The sequence below is a fragment of the Dipodomys merriami genome, unplaced genomic scaffold (assembly GCF_024711535.1).
Source record: "Dipodomys merriami isolate MVZ:Mamm:240054 unplaced genomic scaffold, mDipMer1.0.p SCAF_2, whole genome shotgun sequence".
NCBI lineage: Eukaryota > Metazoa > Chordata > Mammalia > Rodentia > Heteromyidae > Dipodomys > Dipodomys merriami.
The window spans coordinates 5950125-5960432 of record NW_027203381.1 but is presented as its reverse complement, the minus strand read 5'-3'; the positions used below and the strand labels follow the sequence as shown (position 1 = coordinate 5960432).

The 10308-nt window shown below is 50.6% G+C and overlaps 1 protein-coding gene across 1 annotated transcript; it reads right to left on the bottom strand.

Moving 5' to 3' along the window:
* Window positions 1-734: 734 nt before the first annotated feature.
* On the bottom strand, window positions 735-7258 carry Dsel (dermatan sulfate epimerase like). The gene is made up of 2 exons (XM_070028984.1): window positions 6978-7258; window positions 735-5803 (listed from the first exon to the last, which is right to left on the bottom strand). Exon 2 carries the CDS (start codon window positions 5028-5030, stop codon window positions 1410-1412), a length of 3621 nt encoding a protein of 1206 aa, XP_069885085.1. The 5' UTR covers window positions 5031-5803; window positions 6978-7258; the 3' UTR covers window positions 735-1409.
* Window positions 7259-10308: the final 3050 nt, after the last annotated feature.

The window sequence follows — 10308 nt, the reverse complement described above, 5'->3', positions numbered from 1 at the left end:
ATCGGCAAGGAGAGTGCGGTCTGTGCGGATTCCCATCAGATCTCAACACTGACTGAGGCGGCCTACACCCCCATGCGCTAGCACTACTCCACTGGCTAATCATGGCAGGGCATTTCTGAGTTGACAATCTAGCAGAGTGAAATGAACTGCATTTTATGTGGACTACATTTATAACAAGGTGCAGATGGGACCGGAAACAGATGCCTCTGACATCATCTCCCAGTGGCCTTCAGCTTGGGCAGACACGAGCAGTCTGGAAACTCACCCAGAGGGATTCGAGATAAGTTTGGTAGTTTTCCAGTTCTTTGTCCAGTCTTACTAAGAAAACAAACAAACAAAACTCCCACAACCACTGGAAACACTGCATTGCTTCTGATTCATACAGGGCTCATGTCACAAAATTAAATTTGATTCTACATCTGTGTCAGTCTTTACTATAAAAAATTAATCAGAGGAAAAATAAATCCCCACAAACGCCAGGACATTATAGACTAGTAATGACTGAGCTTTGCTTGCTAGCTTTGGGAAGGACAGCGGAGGAATGGTATGAGGGTGTACAGATGTAGTTTCAAGGAGCCCAAAAGAAAGTTTTAAACAAACAAGTATGTCTTAAATAATCTACACCCTTTAGCACCCAACATGTTTACAGTCATCTCACAGTATTTCTAAATAAAAAAAAGGAAAGAAAGAAAAAAGAAACACTTTAAAGATGCTTTACAGGTGGCTGCTTTGGATCTAAAACAAAATAACTTTATTTCAGATTTTCATCTATACTTTCCAGAAGGAATCCTCTGATTTAAAAAAAAAAACTCACCATCCCAAAGATAATATACTGTACATTATACAAAGTAAACAAAATTCTTTTTCATTTCTTTTTCTTTGTGCCAGGTAAGTGTTAGAAGACCTTCTTCGAAAGATAGGGAAGTGTGGCGTCCATCTGGAGAGCAGGATAGATTGGGAGAGCAGTACTCGCAAGGCCTTTAGATTGGGTGAGATCCCAGGATCGATTAGCACAGTTCAAGAAGATGAATAAAACAAAATCCTTTAAGAGCTTCCCATTTTCCTGGGTTCCCTCATAATATAATTTTATCTACATCACTGCAGCAGAAGCATTTTGCAGGGAAAAAAACCCAACACTTTAGAAACAAAGGCAACGAAAGTGGTAACATAAAAATAAATCCTGCTAGGCCAAATATGGTGTCTATTTTTTTAAAATAATCTCTCTGTGCAAGGAACAGATTGAATGCACGCACATACATACATACACACACACGCACATACATACATACACACACACACACACACACACACACACACACACAGAATACAAGAATAAACAAACTCTTCTAGTTCATTTTCACAAGGTGGGTTGGGAAGATTTAGTGCAAATTCCCGCTGACCTGCAGCTTTCAGTCCATAAACTTTGGATATCCTAAGCGATCCATCAGTGTCCCACAGATGTTTTCAATTAATTTAATCTCATCTCTGGGCACGTTCTGTTTCCAAATATTAATATTCATCGGTGATATCTCCCCTTCGTAAGGAAGGTAAAACAGGTTCGTGGAAGTGGCAAACAATATTTGGTTTAAAGTAGCAGGAGACAAAGGAATTCCAAGGAATGCAAAAATCCTTTCAGTAGTCTTCTGAGGAGAAAGCACAATATCTTCAAACTTGACCAGCTGGTAGTTGGCAGGAAGCAAATCTGCATTTATTCTCAAGGCTGCTGCTGTGTTTGCCAGCCACAGATGAGACAATATGGAGACCATGTTGGCTTTGGGTTTTGCTAATTCCTTCTTCAACGGTTCATACTCAAAAGCATACCCTGAATTCAAGTTGCATTTGCCTTTTTTCAGTTTGGCCAAGTGTTCTGGGACATTCTTCAACGTGTAAAGACTTGGTTTACTGCTGTAGAGCATGGAATAAATCCATGCCCGAGGGTCTCTCACGACGTATAAGGCCCTCATCGAAGACCCCAGAACTTCCTGAAAAAAATGGAGTTTTAACGTCCAGCTCCCACTACTTAAACTGAGCACAGGCCGAGCACCCGGATAATAGACCAGATGTCTTCTCAAAGCTCTAATATATTCAGCTTCCCGGTCAAAGGTGCCTTTCATTCTACTTCTTTGTTCTGGCAAGGACTCTCTCCTTTTTGGTTTTCTTTTCTTGTCCTTACTCATTGGGGAATACTGGGCCGGTCTGCCTTTACTGGGTTCATGGAGATGGATGTTCTGCAAGTGTAGTTTTGTGTCCAGGACTAAAGACTGCAACCAGCCGCGGAGTAAACGGAAACGCCCGCCCTGGATATCCGACACCTTCCATTCGCAAGCATCCACAAAGGAGTCCACTTCCAAGTCCGTTTCTGGGATATCGATGTAGGCAGTCGGAACTCGGATGTAAAGAAAATCACTGCTGTTGAAAAACAGCTGCTTGAGAATCTCAGCTCCTGAGCCTGGGAGTGAGGCGATGAGGACATCGGGGAGAGGGACATGGGGGCCTTGTGAAGATGCGTCCTTCTCGCTCACCTGGGCCTCTGCCCGCGTCCATCTCGCACAGATGGGCTGAGTGCAGGTGCTCCACACATCCAGGAGCTCAATAAACCACAAGGCCATGACCAAGACAAGAACCCAACGCATTAGCTTTCTAAAAGACAGGTAAAACCGCCACTGAAGGGTTAAAATCACCAAGCTTATGCACAAGATTAACCCAGCTGCTAGATTAAACTTAAATCCAAAGGGGAAAATGACTCTGTTGTGGGTGGCAGGCTTCTCTATGGCCTGAGTACCCAAACCAAATCGGGTTATTTGGCCTTCATTAGCCACATTGGCAAAGCCCCCAAACCCCAGGTAATTGAATCTGGTCTTCAGATTATGGTAGTCAGTGACAATGGAAACGACATGTTCTGTATTATTGACATTGAGGGAAATCTGAAGTCCAGACTTGGAATTATCAATGAATCTGCAGCTGGAGACGTTGACATAAGGGCCATAAAAGATGTAGGCAATTCTCGTGACTGTGGACTCCATGCGGAACGTGACATTCACAAACTGAGTCCACCGCTTCTTAAACTCAGCGGCTTGCTCTGCTTCCAGGATGCTAGCCACGGGGCTGTTGCCGTGCGGATCAAACCAAAACATCTTGTAGTGTGCATCCCACACATCCATCATGGCTCCATTGTACCTGTTCATAAACCGATAGGGGATGTACTTAAAGTCAATATCCAAATTATGGAAGAAGGCACTGACGGAATTTATGGGGGACGCATCTTGCCTTTCAATGTGATCCACCACGAGCAGAGTCTGAGAATTCAAGAGAAGCAATGAACGATACACACTCTTCAGCCTCATGGCTGAAGAATAAGCCGAGACGGCTTCTCCGCTGACAAACAGCATCTCCCCATGCTGAGAGGCAGAGACGATTTCCCCAGCTGCATCACCCACCTCTTCCCCTGTCCATTTGAGCCACTGGGCACATTCCCCCAGTTGTCCTTCCCAGGGCTGATTGCACTGGCTGGAGGGCGAGGGGGCGAACACCAACACGTTGTTAAGGTGGCTCAGCTTGGGTCCGTACAGAGCTTCAGAAACAAATACTTGCCCATTGGGGGCAAAGGTAAAGGAGTTTTGATCTGGATGTTCATGTCCTGGGTTAAAGCTCCTCCATCCATCAATCCAAGAGTAGGGCTGGAAGTGAACGATGTCATACACAGCCCGGCCCCCCAGCTTCCCGGATTTAAAAGACACGAAGGTGTTGGTCTGTGTGTTTGGCAGGCCAGCCCCATAAGTGACCACACCCCAGTTAGGAAAAGTGTGCATTCTGGCAGTGCCATATTCAGCTGGGGGCCGCGGGGTGAGCTGGGCGTCATACCAGATGTACTCGGTGTGAAGAGTGCTCCACCTCTGGGCAGTGGAGGGAACCATGGGTCCATCTTTAGGCCGGTGCTTTCTGATTTGCTGAGCTAACCAATTACCAGCCCCGTTCCTCAGGATGAACTTATCCAAGAAGACCAGCTGGCTCTCGGGACCATAAAACCAATTATAATTAGAATCCGCAATACCTACCGTTCTTTGGAAACCTGGCAAAAGGGTAGCATAATAGAACCAAAAGTGTGTCTTCAACCAGTTATTATCCAAATTGTTGATATTAAAGTGGCGCTTCGCCAGAAACACATACTGGGTGATAGACTTGGCTGTGTAGCTCCCATAGGCCACGCCCTCATCCAAAGAGCCATCGACGACGTGATTCAAGAGAAACATGGTCTTTTCCATCACATCTACCACCACCTGCTTCCAGAGGTTTGCTTGAGATCCTTTATCCATCCCGGTCACCAAGGCTCCGGTGAGTAACGCTATCATATTAGTAGCTTGGTGGTTGTGGAGGAGTTGTTTTCCCCAGGAGCGAACCTTAGAGTATTCATACATTTCTTCTGTCACGATCCATATCTTTTCCAGGTATCTTTGTCTGCGATGATTATCAAACAGGTTGTATAAAAAGTCAAAGGCAGTGGCAAAGCCTGTTAAGGAGTGGCCAACTGGAACCTCGTCCCCCGGGGCGTTCTCCACCAGCCAGTCCTTGTAGCCAGCCATCCTGTCCATGTACTCCAAGGCAAAGTCAAAGGCACCCTTATCTTCAGGGCACAGCAGACAGTACAGAGCTAGAGGAGGCAGATTGTTCCCGTAGATTTCGTTCCACTTGGCAGTGAAGTCAGCGTGCTTGGGTGGAGGTAGGTAATACGTGGGGTTGGCTAGCATGGCGGTCACCGCGCTTCGGATCACTCGGAAAAGATGCAAATGACTTGTGCGCGACTTCTGTCTCATCGACTGGACTTCGCTGGCATCAAAATATAAGTTTGGATGAAGTAGATTTCTCCTGGGCTTTTGGTGGGGCCTGAAGTCTTTCACTCTCTGTGTAAACTCATCTATATTCTTAGTGAAGACTGCCCATTCAGAGTAATTACCCACAGACTCTTCACAAGTAGACAAACCAAACACCAGCAATATCAGAAATAGGAAATGTCCTGTAAACATCAACGCCATGATCCATGGGGAAGATCCCTTTCTCAGGCAGACACGTCAACAACGCACAGTGTCGAGCGGGCTGAGGATAGATACCCTTAGGATGAGAACTGCAGAAGACAGACTTTATGTCTTCTATTCTGTGAAACCAGCTGACATGCAGCTCATTCAAGGCACCTGCAGTTGTCACAAAAGGAACACATACACTGCAGATCTGTGTCCCTGGAACATTCTCGTGTCCAGTAAAATGAATCTTCAAGGAGTATGAATTCCATAACACAGAGAACAGTTTAAAAGCAGCATGAATTCAGCATGTTCTTCCTTTAGTATGCCTTAGTCAATAGTTGAAACCCAGGTTGGAAGAAAGAGAGAAAGCAGTCTCAAACTGAAATTCAGAGTCCCTCCTAGCACAGCAAGCCATGGACGGGATCCAGGCACCCAAGGAGAACATAGGATTCTGCACGGTGACAGAAGAGGATGATGATAAAGTGCTCCTGTTCTTGAGGTAGGGATTGGGTTATTATCCCTCTCAACTTTTTCTGCTTCTTGGTTTGTGATTTTTTTTCTTCTTCCATTTCTGGTAGGAAAACATCCTCAAGTATCCAAGGTGTGACATGGACTGCAAGCACGAACAAGGATTCCTGCCTTCATCTCAAAGTCCCTTCTTCATGGTGCATGATCACAGAGACAACATTCCCGGTCTCCCTCCACCGGCCTCCTGTACACAACCCAAGTCCTCTACTCCCTTCAGCAGCGCTGGGTCTTTTCTGTTCCTTTTTGCCTTACACTCCTTTCTGGGGACAAAAGCAAAGCAAAGCAATTTTCAGAGGCTACAGGTGTGCTGAATGGAGGAATTAAACAGTCTACATCCATCTGATAACAACAACAACAACAGGTAGAATTACAATAAATCGGATGGCCCGTCCAGGCTAAATTAACTCTTGAGGATCTTTTCGGATGTGAAGGTGTGCTATCAGACAATGGGGGACTACAAAGCCCAGGTTGCCAGTAGGCCTGCGGGGGGCTTTCCCTGCTTGCCCCTGGGGTTTCTCAGTGAAAGTGAAGGTGAAGATGAGGCCGGCTCTCCTCCGTCTCACAAAGGACACAGGAGAAGAGAGTTAAAGAAACGACCTTTTAAGCAATGCTGCTTGAAGGCCTGGCCTCAAGCCAGAGGGTCAGCTGTGTCGGGTCGGCCGCTCTGGCCCCAGGGCCAGGCCTGGCCCCGGCCCGGCGGCCCCGGCCCGGCGGCCCGCGCAGGGCTCACCTGTGGCAGCCAGCAAGCTCGCCGGCGCCGGCAGAGGGAGCTCGGGCCCAGCTCCAGCCCGGCTCCGCGCCCACCAACTTTCCTCTCCGCCCAGACTCCCCGCAGGAGGCGCGGGCCCCGCTCCTTTCCCGCCCCTCCCTGCCTGTTGCTCATTTCCATCCCCATCCTACCAACCCCGCGCCCCAGAGCACTTCACCCCAGCATGGCCCCACGCCCCGAGGCCCCCACTCTCCACGATCCCACGCCCCGTGACCCCCCACTCCCCACGATCCCACGCCCCGTGACCTCCACTCCCCGGGTCTCCCAATCCCCACGATCCCACGCCCTGGGACCCCCACTCCTCATGATCCCACGCCCCGTGACCCCCACTCCCTGGGACCCCCACTTCTCACAACCCCACTCCCTATGACCCCCCACTCCCTACGATCCAACTTCCTGACCCCCACTCCCTACTATCCCACGCCCCGTGACCCGATTCCCCGGGACCCCCACTTCTCACAACCCCACTGCCCGTGACCCCCACTCCCCACGATCCCACTGCCTGACCCCCACTCCCCACGACCCCACTCTCCGTGACCCACACTTCCCACGACCCCACTCCCCGTGACCCCCACCCTCCACGATCCCACCCCCGCACGACCCCACTCCGCGGCCCGCGGCGCGGCTTGGGGACCCGGGACCCCGACGTGGCCAAGTCCGCTTACCTCGGGCGGGCAGCACACCCGGGTCCTCGGCTGCGCTGGGCCCGGCGGAGCCGGAGATGGAGAGTTCCAGAAACCGCCCCGCGCCGGGAGCTGGGCCGGCGGCCCTCGGGTCCCCGCCGCGCCCGGGGATCCCCGTGCGCCCCCCGCGATTCTCCCGTGCGCCCTCCGCGGGGCGCCCTCGCCCTCTGCCCGGACGCGCCCGCACGCGGGGTCCCCCGGGCAATCCCGAGGGGGGACGTTAGCAGGTCGGGACCGAGCCGCAGGCCACGGCAGGGGCAGGCGCTCTCGGGGCGCGGTATCCGGCGGAGCCCCGTGTCCCCGGTCCCGGACGCCGCCGCCACGGCCGCCGCTGCTCCGTGCCAGCTCTGGGCGCGCGGCCCGGGAGGGCGAGGGACGCAGATGCGGGGGGCGGGGCTCGGGGGCGGGGCCTCTGGAGGGCGGGAGACCGGGAGGGGTGACTAGTGGGCAGGGACGGGGCAGTGGGCGGAGCCTCCGGGTGGGAGGGAGACCTCGAAGATAACTAGTGGGCCGAGGCGGAAATGGGCGTGGCTGGGCGGGGAGGGGCGGGATTGGGAGGGTGGGGCTTCGAGAAAAGCGAGAGATTGCCCAGATAGTGTGTCCTCTCAGTGGGGCGGGGCCTGCGCAGCTCATGGGCGGGGCCTGATCCGTTGGTGGGCGGGGCCCTGCGGTGGGCGGGGCCCTGCGCTGGGGGTATCCTAACAGCAGGCGGTTCCAGTTTCCAGCCTAGCCGGGCGGGGCAGGAGGAGCAGCGCTTCAGGCTGAGGAACCCGAGCCTGGGAAGATCCCAGTGCCTGGCGTGGTTGATGTCCCAGCCCTTTGGTTCTGGGGAGACAGACCCAAACATGCGGGAATGTGGTCTGGTTGCAAAGGAGGGAGAAGCCGGGGTGGCGGGCAGCTCCCGGCGGGGGCCGTCCGGGGCGGGAAGGCCGCGGCCGCAGGCCTGCCCCGGGGCCCCGAGGCGAGCCGCCCCGCTCATCCCTGCGGAGCAACTTGGGTCACAGGGATGCTGAGGCCGGGGCGGGGGGCGATGGGAGCAAAGGCACGCGTGCGCCTTGCTGATGGAAAGTAACTCCCGCCGCGTCCACTCGAGCCCGGGAATGGCGGGATCGGGGCTGGGGTGGGGGGACGGGGCACCGGGCCGGGCAGGCCGTGAGCCCGGTCACACTCAGGGTGAGCCCCGAGCCGGCGCTGCCTGCCTAACTTCCCACCCTAGCTCAGCAAGAAGCAATCGAACCACCAAACTTCACGGACGCAGTTTTACCATTTGATGCAGCTATAGGAACAAAACAAAAAGGATTAGCGAAGTGCTCATCTCTGGTTTAAAATAAAAGGCAAGGACTGGAACACGACTAGCAGCACGAATTCCAAAGCCTGAACTTGGGAACAAAGCCTGGTCTGCACAGCTTGCCACCGTGCGTCCTGTTCCGTCTCAGTGGTGAGCCCTGCCCTATCCAAAGGGCTGAGCTAGCCTTTGTGATGGTCCTTCTCTGCTCACATTCTATCCTTCCTCTTACAGCAGCTGATCAACCAGTAGCGTACGGGTACCAGTAACTTACGGGTTACAATTTTTCTATGAAGTTTCTTTTCTCCCAGCTGCTCAGATGCTGATATCCCCCTGTTAACAGCTTCCGAGTCTCCCAAGCCAGCATGTATTTCTCTAGCACAACGTTATTTGTATCTATGTTTAGGCTTCGGATTGTTTAGTTTAGGGTTAGTGTCTGCTTTGGTCCATTCCTGTGCTTTATGCAAAGTATTCACAGTCACGAGTAATAATTGGATCCTTTTGTAAATGCTGTATCTGTGTTTAAAAGGGCTGAACTTGTTAACAGTCGGATTCAGTGCAACCTTGCCTTCTCTACTTCCGATTCATTTCAAAATACAAAATTTTCCCTTGGACATAAAACTTACTAAATGATGGGACTGGGAATGTGGCTTGGTGGTAGAGTGCTTGCCTAGCATGCATGAAGCCCTGGGTTCAATTCCTCAAGATCCCACAAACAGAAAAAGCCAGAAGTGGCCCAGTGGCTCAAATGGTAGAGTGCTAACCTTGAGCAAAAGAAGCTCTGGGACATTGTCCAGGCCCTGAGTTCAAGCAAAAAAAAAACAAAAAAAACAAAAAAAAAAAACAACTTACTAAATGCATAGCATTGTCCCTTTTCTTGGAGGTGGGAGGGGAAGGGCTGATTGAAGGGGAGGGGCGGCACCTCCAGCTTCTCTGAGGCAGAGCATTTCCAGCTCTCTCTGAGGCAGAGCATTCAGCAGACAGGCTAATGGCATCGCTTGGTTTGTGCAGAATGTATCCTAGGGATTGATTTTAGTAAGACTCTTCAGTAGATAGGCCAACCACTTCTCAGAACATCATGTGTGGACAGGGCTTTGTCATTCTGCAGATGCTGGGTGACTCACCATGCGAGGGCTGGATAAATTGGGGAAAATTCCTGGCAGATGAACATCTGTTAGACACATATTCTAACTTCCATCAGACCATTGTGTTTCCTGATGTTGTAACGTCAGTGGGATCATTTTCATTTCCCAGGTGAATGACTCCAGGTAGAAGCACTGTGGCCTTCGCATCTGCCCCGTTCCTTCTGCCTGTGCCAAAGCTGCGGGATACAGCTCACATCTCTGCATTCTCAGATGGGTTTTCAGGTTGATTCATCTTGAACAGGCATCTTCTCATGGTTGTGAGATATGAGTGCATTGAAATCAAACCAGAGAATCACAGCTGGATCATGCAAAGCACTGGCAGAAGGACACAGTGGGTAAATGGTACCATTAAACGTGAAGAGTCATGTTTCCTGTGAACTGAAAATGGATGGCTTCAATTATTGCTCCTTCCTCACATGAAAATGATACCAAGTTACTTAATTATAAATGATGCATCCAGCCATAGAAAGAATGAGCTATATGCTATGTTACTGTACATTTAAAAGAAAAACAAACCCTTTATGATTGAGACAGAAGACACAAATACCAAGGGCTGCTACCCTCAGAATCTGGGAGTAGTATCTTATTTTAATAAAGTAAAGAACAGTGCAGTCTATGGCTCTTGGGATTTCTCTCTACATAAAAGGATCTTAAATCTACATAAGATTTTACAACGCAATTTCTAAACACTTACAAAAATCTGTTTTCTTTATTTGCATGTCTTTCAACATACTCTCAAACAATCTACTTGCAACAGAAACAGTGTTTTCTAAAATAATATCCCAAGATTATTTTGTTCTTTTCTCTATTTCCTTCCTTCCCAACTTCCTCCCTCTCTTACTATTTTGTTATTTTTCTTTTTTCCCCTTCCTTCTAGCCTGCC

What these genes read in the sequence shown, in the direction of transcription:
- Dsel (XM_070028984.1), bottom strand. Translation starts at nt 5,030, where the DNA reads ATGGCGTTGATGTTTACAGGACATTTCCTATTTCTGATATTGCTGGTG.